At 37.6% G+C, this 24,364-nt stretch overlaps 1 protein-coding gene across 3 annotated transcripts in view; it reads left to right on the forward strand.

Moving 5' to 3' along the window:
* NRIP3 (nuclear receptor interacting protein 3) overlaps window positions 1-24,364 on the forward strand; it is a 38,186-nt gene that overhangs the window by 10,486 nt on the left and 3,336 nt on the right. For all 3 annotated transcript variants that reach the window (XM_088145964.1, XM_007421133.3, XM_007421135.3), the window contains exons 2-6: window positions 2,723-2,902; window positions 6,449-6,531; window positions 22,017-22,159; window positions 23,030-23,082; window positions 23,200-23,294. In XM_088145964.1, coding sequence (XP_088002090.1) covers window positions 2,723-2,902; window positions 6,449-6,531; window positions 22,017-22,159; window positions 23,030-23,082; window positions 23,200-23,294 — 554 coding nt within the window. The remainder of the gene's footprint in view (window positions 1-2,722; window positions 2,903-6,448; window positions 6,532-22,016; window positions 22,160-23,029; window positions 23,083-23,199; window positions 23,295-24,364) is intronic.

Below are 24,364 nucleotides of genomic sequence, written 5' to 3' on the forward strand. Positions count from 1 at the left end.
AATTGGAAAATAGATTTTGTGTAGACTTTTTAAACAACCTCTGAAGAGTCTAATAAACCCCCAAAAAGTTTTTAATGAATTAATCTTGTTTTAAGATCGAAAGAAATGTATCAGCATTTCTTAAAATTGAGGTCATTGATTTTGTAATGTAAGAAACTCCAGTTTTTTATTTCAAGTCCTGGATATTATCAGTATGTATAATTTTTTTAAATTGTCAATAAAACTGAATGGTAATACAAGTTAACAAGTATACCTGATATCACTGAAAAAGAAAGAAAATTATTTGTTTGTTTGTTTGTTTATATTTCAAATTTAGATACCGCCCATCTCACAAAAAGTGACTCTGGGCGATTCACAATAAATATGGTTGTTTGTAACTTTGATAAGGAAAGGATGGAGTTTGAGCTTTCCAAAAAAAAGTTAATCATTAATTTAGCAATTTGTCTAAAATATCTAAGTGGAATTAACATAGACATCCTCTTAGAAAATACATCAATCTTGAAGTAATACTCATTTTCACAACATTTATTGTTTCCTATAAATTCATAGATGCTTTCACCTATCAATATCGCCATTAATCTCCACTGTACAATTTGAAATATCCATCTCTACCAAAATGAGATGCTGGGTACCATATGTGGCCTTTGGGTTGGCCCCAGGTATAAGGAACTATTGAGTTGGGATCAAACAACTCAAAGCACAACTAGTTTGTGCTGAGTTAGTTAATATAACTTTGGAATATGCTTTTGAGTATTGGTTTAATTGGAAGGAAACTGAATGACATCTGTAATTTCTTGTTAATGACTTTAGCTTTATAGTGCTATTCCTGTTCAAGTCATATAAGTTAGGTAAATAAATAACTAACAGGCTAGTTTTTTATAACAGGACAGAACATATAGCTACAGGAAACCAATCTTATGGGAAAACAGCAATTCCACAGGAGATTTTGTAACCATTCTGTCTGATCACTCCCCATCTTTGTGGCTGAGATGATTTTCTTCCAGCTCTGCTCCAACACAACTCAAATTGCCAAACTTCCTTTCTGCAGTTTGCAACACTAGAGCTCTGTGGAGGTTGGCAGGAGGCGATTTTCCTATTTGCAAAACTCTTGCTTCATTATACCACCTATCTTCTGAACTCAGAATTCTTTAATAAGTTTCCCAGGCAACCTTATCAGCAAACCTAATAATTATTCTAATCATTTTCTAGTCCCTGTAGAAAAGGGCCTGCTTTGATTTTCTCTGCTTATGTAACCAGCATGCGCTGAATTGTTGTCTCACTCCACTTTCCAGTCTCTCTCTTTCCCCCAACACAAAGGAAAAATGACAGCGTCACGCCATTATCATCACGACTTTTAGTAGGTATATTGGTGTATATAGGAAGAATGTATTTGGATTGTCAGGGAGTTTTCCTCTCCCCCTCTCTCTTCTTCTCTCTCATTTTTTTCAAAACAGCCAGATAAAGCACAGTGCATATACTGAAAACATGGGAGGAGGCAGGGATAGCCGTTTATTCCATTTATGTGTACAGCAGGAAAAAATAGGACTGTTGCTATAGCTCAGGGAATGGCCAGTGAATGAAGATTTTTGCATCTGTTTGGCTGATGGCAATGGGTAGGCAATGTGTTGTCCTCCACATGTTTGGCAACAGATTGCATAATTCATAGTGAATGGCCAAGGTTAATGGGAATTAGAAGCATCAACTTTCCTAGTCCACACTGATCGGCAGCAAATTTGTAGCATTTCAGGTGGGTTTCTTTCTCAGACATGGTATCATGTGTTGAACTTAAGATCCTTTTCTCTGCAAAGCATAAGACAACCCTTGAATTAGGGGCATTTCCAGTATTTCTAGATGGTATTTTTTGAAGAAGACATTTTTGAAGGTGTGGCAGCTTATCAAGGTGGCAAAAGCAGCAACACCATCTGAAATTCTTTTTATGCCTAGCTGTTAGTTATAAGAGAGCCAGTTTAGTGTGGTGGTTGAAAGGCACAAGGGTAGAAACAGAAGGCTGTGAGTTCTAGTCTTGCCTTAGGCACAAAGCCAGCTGGGTGAACTTGGGCCATTCACTCCTTCTCAGCTCTAGGAAGAAGGCAGTGGCAAATGATTTCCAAAATTGCAGGGGTTTTGGAGGCACAAAACACAAAACACCCAAAAGCATAATGGCTGACTTGACCTGTTGCTGTTTTGTCAGTTGTCAGGATGCAGTGCAGAACAAAGAATGCCAAACCTCTGTGCTTTTAATAGCTGTATCAACTTCTACATTATGGGCAAGAGCAAGCTGACCCAGGTTTGGAAATTTTTGAGTGCTCTCTCACATAAACATTTGCTGAACTCTTTGATCATTTCTGTAAGAGCAAGGGTGAGAGATGAGTGAGTTCAATGGTTCCTTGTTTCAGGGAAGGATTTCTTCTGTGTTTAAGGCATTGTATGGTGGGTTTGGTTTTGGCTTAATGTGGTAAGTGCACCCAGCCACTAATGGCATATATTACCTCTCAGCCAGAGTTAAAGTTAAAGAAATTATGACTTGATGTGATGAATGAATCAGATTCCTGTATTGGAAATTGGGTCATAACTGATTTAAGCACAAATGCTTTTGTTTAACTTATTATATAGATAGATTATTTAGATAATGTAATGTTTGCTGCTTGTAGCATTGCCAAGTGCTACAATCTGGCTTTGCTTTACCTGTGTTTCTCTCCCATGCCCTGAATTTTTTTTTAAGCAACCACACAACATTCTGCAGAGACGCCTCATGGAAACAAATATGTCAAGATTGCGGCACAGCCGAGGGACATGCTCTCAGAAGAATGATCTCTCAGTTCAGACAAATAAACTGAATCAAATGAAACTGGATAGTCCCTCCAAGACAGAGGAAGAGGACCTCATTCTCATATGCTGCCAGGTAAGCTTTCTTGTCCTGCAGGTGAACTATTAGCCCAGTTCCCTTTATTTTGAGAAGGTTCAATGCTCCTACCTCAAGGTGGCAGGTGTTTCCAGGGCAAGACTCAGGAGCACCCTGCTCCAGGCCTCCTCAAATCGGAGGTTACCATCCCTTATGCAATCTCACAACTTAATCCATTCAAAATTAAGCCTTCTCTTTGTTGCCTGTGGGAAAAAACGGGAAGACAGTAAGCACTTGAAAGGCCAGTTTTCCTGGCTGCTGGGCTATACTAGACAACCTGTGACCTGTTGGGTCATCATTTCAAAGATATTTCCTTACCAGATTCCTCAGTGCCTTCAACAGTGGCAGAGCTTCTGTTGTGCTGTCTTCACTGGAAAAGTTCTTAGAAATTGAGGGAGATATTCAGAGATGTATCTGCCTTGAAAATAGCCCATGTCATTCATATTGAGCTATATAGTACAGTCAAATGTCAGGAGTTGACCACAAGAAATGTTTTATGACATTTTGTATTATGTCATAAAATGTTTTATGATAATCTTTATGTCATAAAATGTTTTATAAAATTTGCCAAATTTCAGTTCCATGGGGGTCATGGGTCCCAGATTTTGGACACATTCTGTAAGCCTGTTTGAGGTACCTTGGTTCAAAAATTGTTGGCCTATGATGCATTGTTTTGCCCAGTTAAAGGTTACAAACAAACAGACACGAGCATTTTAGTAGAAGATAGAAGATAGATTTGCTGGCCTTAAACACCTTAAGCAGTGACAGACTCTGGCTCTTTAAGCTTCACATGTAGCTTTCCTTTGTGTAATCCTCATGATTGTGCAATGTCCCCCCCAAAACATATTAATCCAAAATGAAAAATCAGTTTTTCATAAACAAAGCTGTAGTTTTCTTGCAAAAGCAAAGACATTTTGTACCTTAAAGTCTTAGATTTCTTTAAATTTCTTTAAAGAAAATCTTTGAGGTGACCTAAGATTTGAGGTGAGTTTCCATCACACATTAAGCTAAAAGTCAAGTTAAAGAGTATGTGCAAACTAGTATTTTATCTTCCTGCTGTGTTGTGGACAGCTCTTAAATTAGCATCTTAAGTTTATTGTGTCATTCAGATTTGGAGTGGGTACCATTTTGGATTATAGAAACTGGAATTTGTCATTATAGGGTTAAATTACAGTTTCTCTGAACCTCAAGTGGTATCTTGTTTGGATTAAACACCAGACCTGAAACTTTTAAAGATCAATGCATGATGGAAATGGGGAAGTTGAGAGCTATGCCCTTTGGTTTAGGAGTCACACAAATATAACCAGTGTGCTTTTTGTTGCAACTAACAGAGCTACTTCTCTGAGTAACTATGTTCATGGGAATCACTTCCAGTAGCTCAGCTTGTAATCCTAAAGCCCTGGAGTAATTCCCCATGTTCTGAGCAATATCTACTGGGGTCCTTCACACAGACAAAAAATTGACTCAACCAAATTGCCAAAGGTAAGAAGTTTAAAAAGCAAAAGGCAATATATCAAGCAGAGTGTGAACTCTGGTGAAAGCAAGGTTGGTTTGTAAGAACAGAAAAGTACAGAGAAATACAGTGAATCCGGTGGGAGTAAACTAGACTTAGCCAGATTTATTAATTACACTGGCTGAATTTGCACAATTCATTGAGCACAAACTAGGCAATTACATTTTAGTCTAGTATGTCATGTGCACTCAGCATGTGTGAACCAGACTGACTTCAATAAAATGCATATCATTCTATTCCCTTTTGGTAAACATTATTGTGCAAAGCACGGAAAAATAGTAACAGATAGCCAGATTTCCTTTCTTTTTCTCTTACCTCTTTCCTTTCTCCTGCATGCTAAGTCTAGTTTACTCCCACCGGATTCACTGTATTTCTCTGTACTTTTCTGTTCTTACAAACCATCCTTGCTTTCACCAGAGTTCACACTCTGCTTGATATATTGCCTTTTGCTTTTTAAACTTCTCACCTCTCTTTTTTTCAGGATTTTATTAACACCATCAAACCATGGTGAATTTATTAGTTTACCCCTTCTGCTCAATCCATTCACTGTTCCTTCATATATTTGTTTTGCAATTCAATCCTCATTTGTTATTTCTGTATGAACAAAAGCCCTTTGACATATATAATACATACACTTACTGATTTCATTGAATTTACTAACAGAAGTTTACAGCAAAAATATAAAATATCCATGGTAACATTCATGCATCGCCTATTCATTCTTGATCTTGTAACTCCTTCCATTTTACCACGCAGACTTTTCTTAAATACTCCATTCCCACTGCATTCAACTTATCTTTGTGTTTCTTCTGACATATCCAGCTCCCACTTCCATATAAAAAGAGGGCAGAAGTACACTTTCATATACAACTGGTTTAACTTTTTTTTTTTTAGCAAACATTTCTCGCACAGACTGTATATTGCCCACTGTCTTTCTAACAGCATTTGCACATCTTAAAATTTCTCCATTTTGTTTTCCCATATAAGAGACCTAAAAAAAGGATGGCTTCATTATGGGGTTTTGAACTTTAGTATATGAAATACAGTGGAACCTCGGTTTATGAACTTAATTCGTTCTGTGACTCTGGCCACAACCCAAATTGGTCGCAACCCGAAGCAAATTTCCCCGTAAGGTTCAATGTAATTACCATTAATCCGTTCTGGCGTGGAGGACAGGGAGGCGGCTGTTGCTTGGAGGGAGAGTCCCCCTCCCTATGACCACGTGTCAGGGGCGGAAAAATGGCCATGGACCGTGTCACGGGAGGGAAAATGGCCACGTATCCTGCTCGTACCCTGAGGCGGAGTTCGCAAACCGAGGTAAATTTTTGCAGCCGGAGCTGGTCGTAACCCAAAAAGTTCGTTAACAGAGGTGTTCGTAACCCGAGGTACCACTGTACATTTTAATTGGGAAAACTCTACCCTTAATAGTATAAGCTCACTGGGTGGACTTTGGGTGAGTCATTGTCTCTCAGTTCAGCTTATGTCACAGAGTTGTTGTGATGTTGGTTTCTTGGTGTTTCCTAAGCATGCTTCTCTTCTGCAGAGGTTTCATTAACAGGCTAGGTCTGCAGGAAGAGACGCAAGCTCAGAGAACATCAGGATCCCAACAAGTCAACCCTGAGCTACATGTATTCTCCATTATGGCAGAGTTGTTGTGAGCTATATATGCTGCCTTGAGCTCCTAAGTGAAAAGCAGGATAAAAATCTAATCAATAAGTAAAACCAAAGATTGGATTTGTATGACCCATTGGACCACAAAGTATCCAACTAGATTTTAGTCAAGTGTTTTGTGCATCTTCGGCCCTTGCTGTAATTTGTGGTACTTTGCTTTATTAAGTTTATTGGGAAAACTGAATAACCCTTGGTTAAGTCAAGTGTGGATAAATGTTCTATGTGGACACAGTTACTGTGTCCCAAATACTTAGGGGTGGGGGTGGAGATATAACTTGTTTCTAGAACTGTATAAAAAACAATAGAAATACAGATTTACCATCACCTGATTTTTTACAAAAATGCTATATTTCTCTCTACAGTGTGCTGGGAAGGAATTGCAAGTTGTGGTTGATACTGGATGCCAACGCAATATAATTTCATCTGCATGTTTGGAGAGATTAGGGTAAGCAGTGCTCTTGTAGGCTAATGTACAGTAATTAAATTCTCTTGCTCTTACAAGCTTAGGTCATTATTACCTAATTAATGGTAACAATGCTCAAACCTGAGCATTGGACTGCTCAGATACAGATTTAGGTCCTAAGGTTACTTTTGAGGTTGCAAGCTCAGCTAAGTATTTGTTAACTGCAAAAAGGGAGAAAAGAAAATTATGGAATAAATTACAGAACTTCTATTAACAACAATGGTACTGAATCAAATATTCTGACTCTAAACAACATTTCCTTGGGCAGCCATAGTACCCTCTCTTTCTGTCACAGATTAATGATCTTGAAAGAAGCATCTAGTGTCACAGTATGTATATAGATAGCTTTTATTGTTCCTTTACATTCATCTTTTGTTAAACAGTGTTTACAAGTTCTTGAATTGGTATAAAACTCTGTTTAGAAAGAAGCTAAAACAGCTAAATGATCATCTGTCTTTCAAACCAATTCTTAATGCATACAATTTTAAACAATATAAGTCTGGAACAATAGAACCATTTTTCTATAAATTTAGAATAGTACTGCATATTGGGAAAGAGTTTTATCCCAATGGTAATTCAGTCTAATTTTTTTTCCTATTTCTAAAATAGCCTGGAAAATTCTTATTCTGGTGGTGATGAAACCTTGAGATTATTTCATCAATAACAATTTACAGCCTAGGGGCCATCCCACACTGATTGCTGAGAAAATAAATGCCAATTTTCTGTAGTTGTAATGACTTATTTATGTAATACTGTAGTTCTCAGTGGTTGTGCCTGTAATGAACTGAACACTGCTGAGCAATTTACATTCTCATTACCCAAAGTCGTCATCATACATTTAGTAGTAGTTCTACACTGTAAAGCAGTAGTATTTCTTGCTGAGGAGCTGGCACCTTTATTTCCTTCTCACTGGATCCAGTAGGTATATTTCTGAAGCGGGACTGGAATGCAGGCTGAGGCTTCTCTTGTTTTAGCACAGGGATGGACAACTTTTGGCCCTCCAGGTGCCTTTTCCAGTATCTGTCACCTTTGGGTATGTTGGCTGGAGCTGTTGGGATGAAGTTCTGCAACATGAGGAAAGCTGCATGTTACCCTGACCCCTGTAATCATGCTTTTCATAGATGTTTGGCAGGAAATTAGTGAAAATGATGTCTGTTTCCATGCTGTCAAAAACTTGACCCTGCATAGCAAGCTGTTGATAGTGACAAAAGAATAGACCAGAACCATATTTTTATTGTTTTTCCTGGTCAGCTAGTAACCTTCTCAGAGGCACTGCTTGTTACTTGTTAGCTAAAATGAGAAGTGAGCTTGCTGAAATGCAAGTTATTGATTATAAAATCATAGATTGCTTTGATAATTATAGTAGTTAGATCCTATTACTCCATTTTTTCTATAGGGTCTTCTCTGAAGTGAGGATTGACTTGATACAATATTTTATTTTAAAAGTCTTATTCGGTTAGAATAGTCTCTTTGTATAGCTTTAGGCTAAAGACATTGCAAGAGCAGCCCTTGAAACAGTGCCCTGCTACTTTGTGAAATGTTAGCTTTTAGGACCTGTCACAAAATGTGATGCATTCCAGCCATGTCCTTATCCAAGGCATTCCATTCTATTCCTCTTCCCACTGGATCTAGGATTCTTTGACTACTGGGGCTATATTCAGTCCTCCTTTAATTTTTTCCCCAAAATACATGTTATTTTTTTGCATTTTGTTACCTTCTCCAGCTACCAATCATTTATTTATTATTAGTATATAGTATACACACACACACACACACACACACACACACACACACCCTGTTGGGGGGCTGAGGGCCATACTAGACTTTGCTTTATTTGCTGCGGGCTGCATTCAAAAGGAGAGTAGGACTAAGATTTTTAAAAATCTAATTTGAATATAAACATAATAAAATTAATTAAAACATATTTAATCATTTTCTCTATTACAATGGAAAGGCAAATTTTCGCGGTGCATGGAGGTCTGTGTGGGTCTGGATGGGGAATGATAGGCTTCAGCTGAACACTGGTAAGATGGAGTGGCTGTGGGTTGGGGGCTCCTCTGTATCCGAGAACTTACCACCTTTGGTTTTGGATGGGGTTGCACTGCCCCAGACAGACCTGGTATGTAATCTGGGGGTTCTCCTGGACTTGTGACTCCTGCTCAAGGAGTAGGTGGCAGCCACGGCCAGGAGGAGCTTTGCCCGCCTTCGTGTGGTACGCCAGTTACGCCCATTCTTGGATCAGGAGGCTCTCCAGTCAGTCACTTATGCCCTGGTCATCTCTTGGTTAGACTAATGCAATGCGCTGTACATGGGGCTACCCTTGTAGAGTATCTGGAAGCTATAGCTGGTTCAAAATGCAGCCACACGGATGATATTAGGTGCCCCTAGGATGGGACATGTAACACCTTTGCTGCGGGAGTCCAATTGCTTCCCAGTCCAATTCAAGGTATTGGTTATCACCTTTAAAGCCCTACATGGCATGGGTCCTGGTTACCTGAGGGATCGTCTCATCCCCATTAATCAACACGTCCTACTTGGTCAGGCAGAGAGGGCATGTTGCGGACCCTGTCAGCAAGAGAATGTCAGCTGGCAGGGCCCAGGAGGAGAGCCTTCTCTGCTGTTGCCTCCAACCTTTGGAATATTCTCCCCTCCGAGGTGTGGCAGGCCCCTACCCTTCCAGCTTTCCGAAAAGGATTAAAGACCTGGCTCTGCCAGCGTGCATGGGACGACATGAGCTCTAACCCTACCTGGGGGTGGTTAGCGCCCTGACGACGCTCCCTGAGTTATTCGCCAATTCTCCATCTTTCTTGGAAGCTATTTATTATTGTTTTTAAATTGTATTTTAATTAATTTTATCTCTGCTATAAACTGCCCAGAGTCATTTCAACGAGATGGGCGGTGACAAATTTTATATATAAATAATACATACATACATACATACATACATTTGGAGCACGCTGTTGATCTCCCAAGATTTTGGGGGATTGCATGAGGCCCTGGGGCCTTCAGATTCTGCACCCTTGATATATAGGATTTGATTTCTAAAAACCATGCTCTCTTCCTTCTCCTAATTGTGTCTTTATTTACACATGGCCTCCTTTCACTCCCTCATATTTGGTTACAGGAGAAAATCCCAGAACATCTGAGAACGGAAGAGAATGGATCTAATAACAGATAGATAAATCATACCAGTGAATTGTGACAATTAAGCTCATAAATTGGGTCTTTGGTAGCAGAGATTTCACAGAACAAAGCAGATTTAACCCCCAAATCCCTGATGTTAAGATTTAATTTTAAAAACTTACAGGCTTAGAGGCTTTGTGCTGTTCCATCAAAGAAATTATAGCCTATATTTATTGTGGTGGGAGTAGGGATGGTGGTAGGAAGAAGAACATTGAACGTAGTCCTTACCATATGCCGATCATTTCTTTGGCCATGTATCTCAGTCAGAAATAATGACTGCCCAAAAGGGCAGCATAGAACACACTTTTGTGCCAACTCATCTTTAGATAAGGGAACTGGTCATGGTCCTTTTTTAAAAAAAATGAAAAGGTGTATTTTGATTGCTAGTAAAAATGTACTAATTTTAAATTAGAAATTCAGTGGAAATTCAACAAAAGCATTTTACATTATCAAACCCTTTGATATAGTGGGAAACTTCAAAATGTGAGGTTTGCCTGTCTTAATTATTAGTTTCACCACCACTCTTTGGTTGTGGGTGTCTCCTTTTGCACAGCTATCAACATGACTGATTTATTCCTGAAAACACAGATGATGTTTTTCTCAAAGTCTTACATTCTCTAGTTTTTAAGGGGGAAATGAGTTGAAGTGTACAAATTGCCTGTTTTTTTCTCCCTTGAAAAGATGAACACATAGGGACTCTCTTTGGTTTCAGCCTTTAAAATTTATGGTATGCCCAATACCATAAATGCCCATTTAAGCATTCCTGTGTATAGAAAGTTTTAATAAAAAAAAAAACACTTTGGAATTTTTAAGTGTTTTCTTCATCATCCACAATCTCTTTAGCAATTGCCTGCAGCATTTTCAGCAAATTAAATAACAAACCAGATTTTTACTTCATTTATGTTTTCTTCCTGCAGCGAGCAGCAGAATTTGTATGCTGGAAACTGTGAGAAAGGGGGTAGGCTCTGCAGAGGCACTGTTTTTGGAATAGCAGAATTGGGGTCTACTTCTCTAGTGACATAGGCGTAGCCAACTTTTTCTTGTAGTGTTGTCTCTTCTGAAGCTATTCCATTGCATGGGACTGCATAGTACTGTCAAGTTTTAAAAAGTAATAAATCTGTGTTTTAATTGCCCAGGAGAAGTTCATTTCTGTTGCTTTAATCGGAACCTACTTGAAACTTATGTGACATGTTATACTGCATATCATGCATAACTTCCTCTTCAAGCTTCTGCACTTTTCAGCGTTATAGTAGGCTAGCATTCATTTCTGTAATTCCTGTCTTCTACTTTGATTTTACTTTGTTTCCTCCTCCTGCTTTTTCTGAGCGCATACTTGATAGAGATGTCTTGTGATGTGCTCTGTTTAATCCGTTCTACATTGAATATTGCTTAGAAAGTCCCTCGTTACTGGCATTTCTCTCAGATTTTTCTTTTTACTGTATCTTGCCTGGTAACCCAGTTTCACTTGACTGTTACTATTAGTATTATTGTTGCCACTTATTTTTTCATTTTATAAAAAAATGTTCACAGAACCTTATTTACATGACAAGCTGGCATGTCATACCTTTCCTCCTTTGTTCTGAAATTCTCTAGCTTTGTATGCAGTGGGAATGCATGCAGTACTTATAAAAAATGAAACTGGGCATGGTGTGGAGGTAGTAGCATTTTGTGGACATTTTCTGTAACTTCACGAGGTGTAACATTTCAGAATGTAAAGCAAGCTTTCTGTATGATACCAGAAAGTGTTTTCTGCAGGTGAGACTCCAGTACTATGTGATTTAAATATTATAGATTAAAATACATACCTAATGAAGAACTCAGTTATGAGAGTTATATGTGTAAATGCCAAGTTACCTTTCAACTTACCTTTCAGCTTCTTACTTTTCTGGGATAAAGATGGACAGGAAAGTAAATCAGGATCTACTGGTAGATTGTTGGATGTTTTGCAGTTGATAAGTAAGGGTTTCCGATTTATTTTCTTTAAAAAAAAAATAGCAACAACACAGCATGTTCAATATATATGCATGTATGTATGTATTCATTTATATAATTTAGAGGCCCCCCAAATCCATAAGATTCTGGGTGGTTTACAATGTCAAAAATAGTGAATAATAATAAAAGACCATGTGCATCCATAAAAGCAAAGAATCATATAAACTTCTACAGGCACCTACCCTAGCCCAAGGCCTGGGGGAACAGTTAGCATCCATTGGTATCTGAGTAGTAACCCAAGGCTTGAGGGAAGGGTCAGCATTCATTAGTATCTTAGTAGTAACTCAAAGGTAGGTTTGCAATGTTGCAGTTAATTAAAACCTCCCACTGAGCCACCCTTTTGTGTTTGGTTCCATTTTGTAGATTTCAGTGTTTAGTTAAGAGAAGCAAGTTTTTGCAAGCAGAATTTTTGTCTACTTTTGCTGTTAATGTAGACTGACAGTATTATCTCAGACTGCTTCCAAGCCAAATCTGTTATATTTTGAATGTGTTGGAATAAGAATGGAATAAAATGTAATAATAAAAATAGAGATGGCATAATTGCAGTGGACATTGGTAAAAAGGGGTACATTGCATCAGAATATTTAGAAATTACAGCCAAAGAAAAGAAAACCAGTTATTTACGGGGGGGGGGGGGTTTGAATTGGCAACATACAGTATTATATCTAACAATGTGAAGCTGGAAGAAAAAAGAAAGAAGATGCTGAGTATATTGGGAAAAGGAACATTTTTTCCTGTCTTTTGTTAACCATGTAACACCATTAATAGACAGGAAAATAGATCCTTCAAAGAAGCAGCATCAAAGTGCCTTTACCGTTGGCTCATCTCTGCATAGGTCATGAATCAGTCATGAATGACTCATCTTGCAGAAGGGAACAGGAGAAAAGTACCTTAAAGATGGTACAAATAAAAACAGGTTCTCATAGAACAAGGCAGAATGATTGCTTTCAGACTAAAGCGTTTTTAGATAGTTTTGTGCGGGAACAAAGGCCAACGCAAAGGGAAAGAACAGCAAACAACTGTGATTGCCTTCAGGAATATTTTGTTCTGATTCATGAATTGCTTACCCATTCACTGTCACTCCAATAAAAGAAAATGGAAAGAAAGATTGTGCTAAAGGTCATCCTGCAATTAAATATTGATATTCAACTATTTTAAATATGATTACTTGTATTATTATTAAGAATAAAATTACTAAAGGTTATCCTGTCCTGTTTTTTTGTGGAAAAAATGATACTACCAACAGCAGCTGTAACCATATCACCTTGGACTTGAAAATAGCATCATCTGTGTGTTTGCTGCACAAAATGGTTGCATCTCATAAGGTTTGGAAAGAATATGTTTGGATGAGGTGTAATGAGCTTGATAGTAGAGTTTTAAACTGAATATTGTGAAAATTGAAGATGAAAACCCAGAAATAAGATTTTCAGAGAAGGAATTGTGACCATGGGAGGAAGGGGGAGAGTAATTATGCTGGAGTCTTTTAAATCAGTTAATGAGAAATCAGGAAGAGCATTAGCATGTAATATTCATGGTTTTCTTGAGCACTGATGCTCAAGAGTATGAGAAAAATAAGATGAGGTTGAACTCTTACCAGTTACATCATATTTCTTCTCATATAGTATCACTGAGATCTAGTGGAATACTAGAAATTGAATACAGATTGATTGGAATACAGAAATTGAAGGATATATAACTTGTTTAAAAGAAACAGAAGCAATAATAGAAAGGGAGAAGAAATTGCACTCTACAGTATATCAGAATATCCAAATCTGCACAGGTTTGCATATTTGGATATTCTGGCAATGAATTTGGTGCCATTGTTGACCATCTGATTTAAAATAAGTAGAGGGAATAAAAGCAATACAGTTGTTGATATCTCCTACAGACTCTCCAATAAGTAAAAGAAGTAGGCAAAAATTTCTAAAAGCACATTGTGGATCTTTCCAGAATACAGGAAGAAGTAGAATTACCCTAATCATATGGGAGGTAAACTCTGTCAAGCATATCCTTCCAGAAAATGTCAGACTTCTCTTGCTGTTGGTTTTATTTATTTACTTAATTAGTAAATAAATAAAAATATGATTAGTTATTAATCATATTTATATAGCCGCTCATCTCACATACAGTAAGTTTTCTTCCATTTAGAAGGTAGATTAAGGAACAGATCAGCTATTCTTGCTTGAACCTAATAAGGAAAACTTAACAAAGTGAAATAAGTAGGAATTTGGGAAGAGGACTAATATTGAAATAATGGTACTCCTGATTTTAAGAGCACCTAAACCTGAATATATTTGAATGTCTTTATTAATTTTATGTTACCCGATTCCCAATGACTCTGTGTGGTTCACAACAACTAAAACAAAGGAAATACAAAAAAACAGATTTTTTTTGAAAAGATAAAAGATGGTGAGAGGAACAGATTGGACAGGAACAAAGCAAGGGGTCTTCACTGTCCCTCACCAAAGGCCTGGACAGAGAGCCAGGTCTTCAAGGCCTTTCTAAACAGCAGGGTGGGTGCCATCCGGATTGCAAGGGGAACCTCATTCCAGAGGGCAGGCGCTGCTACAGAGAAGGTGCACTTCCAGGGTCCTGATAGGTGGTATTGTTGAATGGACTCAGAACTTGCCAACCCTGCAATATCGAATCAGCTGGGCAGATACTATGGGAGACAGTTGGTCCCTCAAGGAACCAGACCCTGTGCCATGTATCTTGGACTTCAGAAAAGCAGATTTTAATAAACAGATCATTGCTAAATAAAATTCAGCCACAGAAGAAATAGGTGCAAGCTGCTAAAAAATTAGGTAAAAAAAGAATGATCTGGGGAAAAAAGGACTGTTATAGTCTGTGGAAAGAGAGAGAGGACACATGGAAGAATAAAAACTGATAACTTGGATTTGTAGAGATGGTATCAGGAAAATGAAATCACCGAATTCTGAAACTGAAAACAAACTGATGATGCCAAGAATAAAAAAAAAAAGCTTCTTCAGTATGGTGAAAATAAAAGGAAGGAAAAATGGTTTATCAGCTGCTCAGTAAAGATGATAAAATGCTAACATATAATGAAAAGAACATAGAACTATTCAACTCCTATTTTGGCTCAGTCATCTTTAAGGATATATGTCCCATTGGGCAGTTGTGAATAGGATTTTTTAGCCTGAGCTTGACAGAAAATATAGCAAGGGAATACTTACTGATCTTGCATGAGTTCAGACCTCCAAGGCCGATTGTTTTGCATGCTATGATACTAAAGAAACTTTGTGGTCTGGCTGAACTTCTGTTTCTTACTTTTGAGAATCCGGGGTGAAATCCCAGATACTGGCAAATGTCATTCTTATCCAAAATGGGGGAAAAGGAGGAGACAAAACCACAGGTCAGTCAATCTAATATCGGTACCCTGGAAGATTCTAGAGATCATACAGCAACTGATATGTAAGTATCAAGACAAACTACAAGTTAGTGTGGATTTGTGAAGAAAAGGTTTTGTAAGATAATCATCTGTAGATCTATCTGATATACAAATCACCCAGTCTGTACTTAACAAGATTGCCAAGGTTTATTTTCTTATGCATTGCTACAGTTGATAGATAATATCCATCATTCTTGTGGTCTACAAAGAAAGATATTAATTTTAAAAAATGAAGATTAAACAGAAGATTATCCAACCTCTGCATGAACACTTTAAGTGAAGAGGAATGCTTCACCTCTTTGGATAATTGATTTCATTGCTGAATTGCCCTTACTGTTAGAAAACTTTTCCTAACCTTTAGCTGCAATCTGCCTCCTTATCACTTAACTCCATTGTCCTGTATCATGTTCACTGGAATGATCTTGGCCTTCTTCTGTATGATAATCTTTCAGGTATATAAAGAATTATAACATATCCCCCTCAGTGCATTTTCACAAGGCATTTCCAATTTCTTTAATTTCATTTAATGAGGTTTAATTTCTAGTCCCCTGATCATTCTTTTTTTTTTTTCCTTCTTTGAACTTGCTCAAATTTATTTGAATCCTTCTTAAAGTATGGTACTGAAAACTGGACATAGTAGTTAAGATGGGATCTGACCAACACAGAATAAAAGGGAATGTTTAGTTCTGTAAACTGGAAAGTAGGCAAACTATTTCAGTTTGTTATTATTTCAAGATCTTTTTCACAAACATTATTACCAAATCAATTACCCCTGATCTTATTCCTGTACATTGGATTTCTTGTTTCCTAAGTGAAAAACTTTGCATTTATCTCTATTTCATTTGTTAAATTTCACTCTCTTATTATTAGCCCATTTTTCTACACTATCAACATTGTTTTAAATGTTATTTCTTTCTTCTAAAGTATTAGCTGTCCCATTAAATTTTATATCATCTGCATATTTGAAAGCATTTCCTCTATTGTTTTTTTACACAAGGCCAGGACTGAAGTTTGTAGCACCAGGACTGAAGTTTGATGAAGAAAAATTGTTGAGCACTTTTTGAGTCTGACTTTTGAGCCAACTATGTATCGACTTTATTATGCCATCCACCCTATACTTAGCTAACTTGTTGATCAATTCATTTTTGAATTGTGGCTCCCTGGCAGGCCATCAAAAGACCAGTGTGTCCCTTGAACCTAAAAAACTTGTACAGACTTGTCCTTATGGCTGTATCTAGGGCAAGGATATAGTCTTGAGGGCCACAGAGGGCTCTGTACAGCATTCTGAGGACTGAATTTCAAAAGTGGGTTTGCTCAGACAGTGGGCCTGATGGGGAAGGAAGGACGGGTAAAATTGTGCCTTAAATCTCCACAAGTCTTAAGGTGTTCATTTTATTTCTTAAGATCTCCATAAAACAGATCACACACATTGGGTGGTTCTGGCAGCTGTATAATATGGGTGTTGGTTAGCTGTATGATTCAGGCCACTGGGCTAGGGTACTGGTGAGTAAGCCATGTCTGTAGGACTAGGTATGTTCCTTGGTTTAATTATTTGTGCTCCACAGCCTATTTCAGAAGCTCTAGGCGGACCTCTTGAAGAGTCCTTTGTTCCCAGTATATTCTTGCCAGCATATTCTGAGCAGAGAAAGGGAAAGAAAAATGGTATCAGAGAAAGAAGGTGGGTAGCTCCCCCCATTTGCAATTCAGGGCTTGCCTGCCACTGGCATGGAATCCACTTCCAGTTAAATTTCCTGTGCTGAAACATGGCCTTTGGCAGAAAAACGTTTGCCCCGCTCTGGTCCAGAATCAGTAGGAGAGGACTTCTGAACTTTTACATGTGGAAAGAATTGTAGCAGGTGCTGTTTTCTTTATACAGTAAAACCTCAGGTTAACGAGCCGGATACAGTGGACACGTTTTTGTTCAGACTTCACCCTGTTTGATTTACTAACGTCTGTTAAATTGAGGGTTTTATTACAAATCATGACATTTACACAAATGACATAAATTGACATAAATGATGATATATATTCAAATGTAGCAGATGTTTAGATTTTATAGACAGCTCATTCCCCCAAATTGCTCTTTAAATCAAGCTTCTACTGTATCCCTATGTGAAGGTGCACCTATTGAAATTCCTAGCCTGTGTGACTGTGGATTTCTGTCTTCCTTTGCACTGAACTTTGTATTGTATCCTCATTGTTTCAAGATGTTGCTATTGTGCATATTCCTAGTTAGTTGCTGTTCTGAGGTTTTTGTTTTGTTTTTTTTAACGTCTTCAAATCAGTGCTGACTCCTAGCAACTGCCTGGACTAGTCCCTGCAGTTTACTTGGCAAGCTTTTTCAGAAGTGGTTTGCCATTGCCTTCTTCCAAGGGCTGAGAAAGAGTGACTGGCCCAAGGTCACCCAGCTGGCTTTGTGCCTAGGCGGGACTAGAACTCACAATTTCCCAGTTTCTAGCCTGATGCCTTAACCGCTACACCAACCTGGCTCTGTTCTGAGTAATACCTATGGGGAAAGTTTGTTCCCCCACAACGCACTTACAACATTTTTAGATCAACGGCAGAAAGCTAACTTTCCACACATCCCAATCTTGACTGTTGCTTATACACTGGGGGTTTTGGTTTGTGTTGTGTTACATGTTGTATGAATTTAGCTGAAGGGGGCAGGATTAAATTTTCAGTTTAAAATCTCCACACTGGGAAACTCCACATAAACCAGCTGAGCTCTAAAATAAGATCATATGCAAATCCCCAGAGGGAGGTGAAAGAAATTGTAAAAATGCCCATGATAGATAGTATCTTATGGTGGTTAAGGTATTGGACTAACATCAAAGAGTCAAGATAGAAATCTACCCTCAGCAATAGAAATTCAGTGGGTGACTTTGGGCCAGTCACTCTGTTTTGGCTTAGCTTACAGGGCTGTTGTTATGGGGCTAAAATAAAGGGAGATCCCTATGTAAGTTGCCTTGAGTTCCTAGAGAAAAGGTGGCATGTGAATTTAGCAAAAATAACAAACAAAAACCTATAAGGGAAAAAAGAAAAACAATCCGCAATTGTAAATAAGTGATATGGAAACACTTGAAAAAAATCTGCAAGACCCTCCATGAGAACTCTATAGATATGATTTTGTTTCAGAGGGGGGCACTGTTTTTTTAACTGAGGACCATACTTGAAGTGGGATGCTGGGGACCTCATTCCAAAAGTGAGTGGGGTCAGCACAAAAACTCAATTTGAATTTAATATAATCTAGTTTCTCAGTATTTGCTATTTTTCTTCTCCTGTCATGTTAAAAATTACACTTTGGAGATCTTTTTGTGGGCGGCTTTGGGAATCACACCCAGGACTATAGGGAACCACTTGGAAGACCACAGATTGTATATCCCTTATGTAAGGGAACAGCAAAAAGGTCAAACACTAAAAGTGTCTCCATGATTCACATTTGCTACTCGACAGAGCAATAGAACATTGTGTATTAGCAAAATATGAAAGGTTTGCCAATTGTTAAAATTATCTTAACTAATTTTTTCCTATTTTCCATGAAGGCAGAATAGCACAATCTGCTTCTTAGCACAAACATCCTTGCTGTCCTTCCCTGTAAAAAAGTGGCTTAGAAACCATGAACTGAAGCAAACAGATGCTCCAGAAAATGGTCTCCTAGTTCAATATTTCAAATTCTCTTTTCTCAGTGTATGTTGATTAGACACCATATCTAACCCATATTGTTGAAGATGCAATTATATCACTAGTCCTACTTTGCCCTTTAAACATTTTTAACCATATTTTTCATAATTTTAGTTCATAAAACAATATTTAGCCAGTACATCTTTATATAACCAGTAGTAATTTTTATATAGTCTCTCCCATTGTTGCCAATTCATCTGAACTTTCTGCTTTCTCACATTCACTAGCATGAGTTAGAATTATTTCTCTTTCTTTGAAGTACTCTTGGTGAGTTCAGGAAAAGAGATTCCATCTTCTTGCCATTCAGTAAACATGTCTCAGGCTCAGAAGCTAAGCAGGGTGGGGAAACCACTAGGAAATACCCAAGCTTCAGGCTAGACTGAGAAGTTGAAAAAGCATTCCAGAAGAAGGAAATGACAAAACGTTTTGCTGCTGCTCCCAAGAAAGCTACATGGGCATGTCCATGAAGACCATGCAAATTATATTCAGCCTGAAAGAGATGGGCTTTTTATAAGAAACGAACAAGTAGTGGTACTCCTGCAACAACCTCTAACTTGGGGAAGCAGGCATGCATAGTAATATTTTATGCACGATAGCAAAAAGACAGACAGACTTTGGACTTCAAATAGATACTAGGTTAGTCTGGCATGTTTAAGAAATATTTCAGAAGAAAGCATTGACAAATCACATCCATATTGTTGCCTAGAAGGTTACATGGATGTGTCCATATGGTCACCAGTAGTTGAGCTTGACTCAAACTTTAAAAATACATCATTTTGATCATAGGTGCAATAGCAGTCACTTATAGAGCTGAGCTTACAATGTAAAGTAAGTAATAATAGAGAAACCACTAAAATGGGATCAATATTAAGATTTACCTTCCCCAACCTGTTATACTTAAAATGCTTTGGATTACAATTATAATTCCCAGTTAACATGACAAAACACGTTGGTTATAAACTAGCTATTGCAGTCTAGTGCATCTGTTTGGGAAAAGCCGGTTTTAGTATTCCTGGAATCCTTCAGTGTGAAAGTGCTCCGTTTTAGGTGGGTGGATAGTATTGGGTGCAGGACTGATCATAGTTGTGGGCAATATGAGAGAATTTTTAGGACCCTTATTGCTTAGTTTTTCAGTTGGAAAAGAAGATAAGATTTTACAAGTTTAAGAACATGAATGTAGAAAAATCTCAGATACTAAACACCAGTGAGCCACTGGCTGAATGTCTACATTAGAGCCTATACTGTATACATATGCTTATTCTATTTTTGCTTGGTTTCTAACTATACTAGCTGCAAGTTTAGTTCAACAACATTTTTGTATAAGTTTACATATTTGGTCAAAACCTCAAACATATTTTTTCTAATATGTAATTTTTTGTCCATGATGAAATGTATTGTAGCATGTGCTCATTAGGAGTATGGACAAAAAGGAAAGCGTGTTTTGTTTCAAGCTTGGAGCAAATAGCCTAACTCAAAATGTTCTGTTAGAACATTCTGAGTCATTTGCATTCCAGAAAAACAAAGTATGAAATGTTTTGAGTGTTCTGGCCATAGGAAACAATAGGAACACGTATGAGTCCCTTCCTCTGTCATTATTCACTATAGCACAGGGGGGTGCCAATCCATGCAGATTGCAGCCAACCAGTTTGCAGAAAAAATGACTAAAGAGATTATTTTCAAAAAAATGTTTTTGCAAACTTTAAAAATATACTGTAGAATTGAAGTGTATTGAATCAGTGTACTGAAGTGCACTGAATCTAATCAACCGCCTCTGGGGTTTTTAGCAAAAAAAATTTAGTCATCAGTTAATTATAGAAGTCCCACCAAGGAGCTCAATTAACACATAGAAAGCAATGAGAACTATTATATATATACATTATTTTTAACAGTCAACAGGCACTTGGCATTTTAATAAGGGTGGAGAGTTATACTTCTATATATCTGTCAGCTCCACTAGGTAGATCAGACCATGAAATCAACTCCACAGGATGGCTAAAACTGCTTTTGTTGAGATTGGCTATAACAGAATCTCGCAAGTCTGTGCTGTACCTCCTCCTCCTTATAGTTCAGTGAATTAGGGAGGTATGTGTCTAAGTCGCTTCTGGACGTTATCTGGACATTCTGATTTAAAAAATGTTTTAGCCCTTTTGTGTAGGCGATGAAGCCTGGATGTTCCCATCAAGGTCATCTTCCTTACTCTCTACAATAGCATTAAAAAACCCTGCTGTACGGACAGCAAGCAAAATACATTCTGAAAAGTTTATCACTTAAAAAGAGCAATCACACCTGCATATGCTACATACACAGAGAACTGGAATAGGCAGAAGTTAAACACTGTAGAGCAGAAGCTCAGAAGAGTTGGAATGCTTGAAACAATGCTATTTCAAACTATTTATAACAGTATTCTGACTTTGAAATAAAACTCTCAAAGCATTTCTGTTTTATTTCAAAGTTGGAATGCTTGAAACAGTTGTTTGAAAATGCTGCAAGGTTAAAATGTTTTGTACATCCCCCTCCCCTTTTTTAAATGCCTTCAAGTCAGCATTGACTTCTGGCAATTGCCTAGACAAGTCCCTGCAGTTTTTCTGACAGCATTTTCAGAAATGGCTTGCCATGGCCTCTTTCCCAGGGCTGAGAGAGAGTGACTGGCCCAAGATCACCCAGCTGGCTTTGTGCCTAAGGCGGGACTAGGTGAATCTTGCTTATGAATCGAAGGTCAAACTGCAAAGAAAGGGAAGATAACTAATTTTTAAGATTTCTTCTTGCTATGGCTACTTTTTATATAACCCATCATAATATGTTATTGTAAATATATGTTTTAATAATTAGCAAGTAAAAAGAGCTTTAAAAAAGGAGAAGGATTTGTGCTTTGTCATGCATGCCTGGTATTGAGATCTAGTAAATTATATATATAACTTTACCAGTAGTTTGCCTAGAAAGAGGTGTCCTTGCTGAAAAAGCACATCTGGCCTGAATACCAGGGAAGAGGGCACCTTCTCTGCTTTCCACAGTAGGCATCCCTTCACATTTGCGGGGGAAGGTTCATTTCTCTATCTGTGCTAGCTAGCTTCATGTCAGATGCTCAATTAATTAATGGGAGTTGTCTATCTTCAGGGTTAGTATGTAGATTGCAACATATATTGCCCACCTCCCTAAAATGAGCATACTTCTGATATTCACAGAGTTTTATTTCAATCTTCAGGCTAAAGGAGCATATGAAGTCCTACAAAGCGGAAGGTGAGAAGATTTCATTGCCACATAATATGAAAGTGATTGGTCATCTGGAACATCTGCCTCTTACAATGGGGACTGTTCATGTAGATTGTTCTGCAGTTGTTGTGGCTGGTAAGTGTTTATAGCGAGATAGATGCCATGCAGCCAAGCCTTTCGCCAGTAAATTTTTGAGCACCATGAATGAGAAAACTGTTTTTAACCCATAATTGCCCTCTGGAATTATATCCCCCCAGAGATCCATGTTGTTTCCACCCTGATGATGTTCTGGAAGTCTTTTACAAATTGGCTGTTTTCTCAGGCCTTTGGGTAGGGTGGTTGTGGAGCCTTTGTCAGCTGTGTTTTATAGTATATAGAGTGCAGTTTGCCTAGACACAGGCTTTTTTTGTTCTTACTGTTTTCTGTCTTTTTAACTGTAAGCTGCCCAGAGTTGTTCTAGAATTGTGTGGCCTCTAAAATTTAATAACAACTCCTGATTATATCGATTGTGTAGGATTTTGAAATACAAAATCTTGTTTGCTAGAGATGGAAGTAGTGGGACATGTATGTAACACAGATATGTAATACAGTAGGAACAATCTTTTGCAGCTGGAGAACACATTTTCAATTTACATTATATTTTAACTTCCAAGGGTCACAAGAACATAGCAAGTGAGTCAATTATGTGATTGAGAACAAGACATAATATTTTCAGCTCTTTTTCTGTATTGGAAGATTCCAAGATGAACATTTTTTTCAACATTTGGAGAATAAAAAATTGCAAAACTCTGCCATTATTTTGGTGGTACTTGGAGTGCACTTGAAATCTGCCAAAATGGGAATGCACTTCTAGAAGATGTTCTGGACATCCAGTGGAGAGAAGGAATTGAGAAAAGCATCAATATTTCATTATATCCTTAATATGCTTCATAGGAACAGAGCTCCTATAGAGCTTTAAAAAAAAAATTGCATCACTCTGAATATCTTCTGTATTTTTTTTTTCAGAAGGTAATGAGAAAAGCTTCTCTCTGGGATTACAAACACTGAAATATTTGAAGGTAAACTTCTCTTTCCTTGATCATCTTCCTTTTGCATATCCTTATCCTTTTTACCCCAAGTATTCTTAACCTATTTTCTAATGTATTTTCTTTTATTCACCTTTATTTATTTCTTAGTGTGTGATAAACTTGGAGAAACAAAATCTGATCCTGGGGAAGACAGACAAGGAAGAAATTCCTTTTGTCAGTAATGCTTCTATTCATGAAGAGAAGTGAGTGTTTTAACTGTCAGGCTATACTGAGATTTAAGATGATGTCATGCAGTTAAATTATTAGCATGGTATGTGGGACAAATGGTTGGGGTAAAATCTTGTTTGTGCCAGAGAGCTCTCATGATTGTTCACCATGTGCTAGCCATGGTGTATTTATTACACTATTGAAAAGTAGAGTGAATGAGTGCCCAGAATGCTTTCAGGACTGAGAAGTATGTGGTGGAAAGCTTGGGTTTTTCAATGATTAATGAGCCACGTCTGTATATTCTTGTGCCTAGAAATGTGTTCCCCGTTCAATAACTCTTGAACTTATTTTCTTTGATGGCATTTTATCATTTCTCCTAAGGTGCTTATGACCATACCAGTTGGGTGGTATAAATTGGCCCTAAATACATGTTTTCTAGAACTTTGAAATGTAAATATAGTACTATGATCAGGTTAAATATAATTCAAAATTTTGATCTTGATCCAAAATATGTCATACAACTAATAGATATTTTCTCCAGATCTTCTACTGGCTTTCAGTATTCCATACTAGACTTTCTGTTTTAACTCACTGCTTGCCACGTGTTTCCAAAAGAAAGAAAATAATGATATACTGTTCAATATATCAAGTTCTGAAGAGAGCCATGTTACTGCTTTGTTCCTAAACTATTTATGTGTGTACTTTGGGAGAGATAATATGGCTGCCTCAGGCAGTTGATGTCAGATATCATGAGAGGAAAGAAGCAATATTTAATTTGTTACCATATTTTTAATGGTAGAGCATTTTTCTGCCTTTGGTGTCTAAAAGTCTTAACTAGCTTTGGATGCTGTGCTTTTTATTCAAGTGGGAGATGGACAATAGGCTCCCCTCAGGCAGCAAACCATCTTGGTCTGGTCCTGTCATAAAGTTGACTCTTATGAAATAAGTTCTTCTGACAAAACATTTAATGCTACAATAAATTAAACATTTAAAGTTGCTCCAAATACTTTTGTTGTCAGCTCCCTTTTCCCTTAAATATGTCAGACATTAGAGAGAGATGGGATTTGTAAGATTTACACACAACTGGAAAAAAAATTATGAGGTG

Source organism: Python bivittatus, unplaced genomic scaffold (assembly GCF_059951505.1).
Source record: "Python bivittatus isolate LINGU-HERP-01145 unplaced genomic scaffold, Pbiv_v1 ctg000480_np1212, whole genome shotgun sequence".
Lineage (NCBI taxonomy): Eukaryota > Metazoa > Chordata > Lepidosauria > Squamata > Pythonidae > Python > Python bivittatus.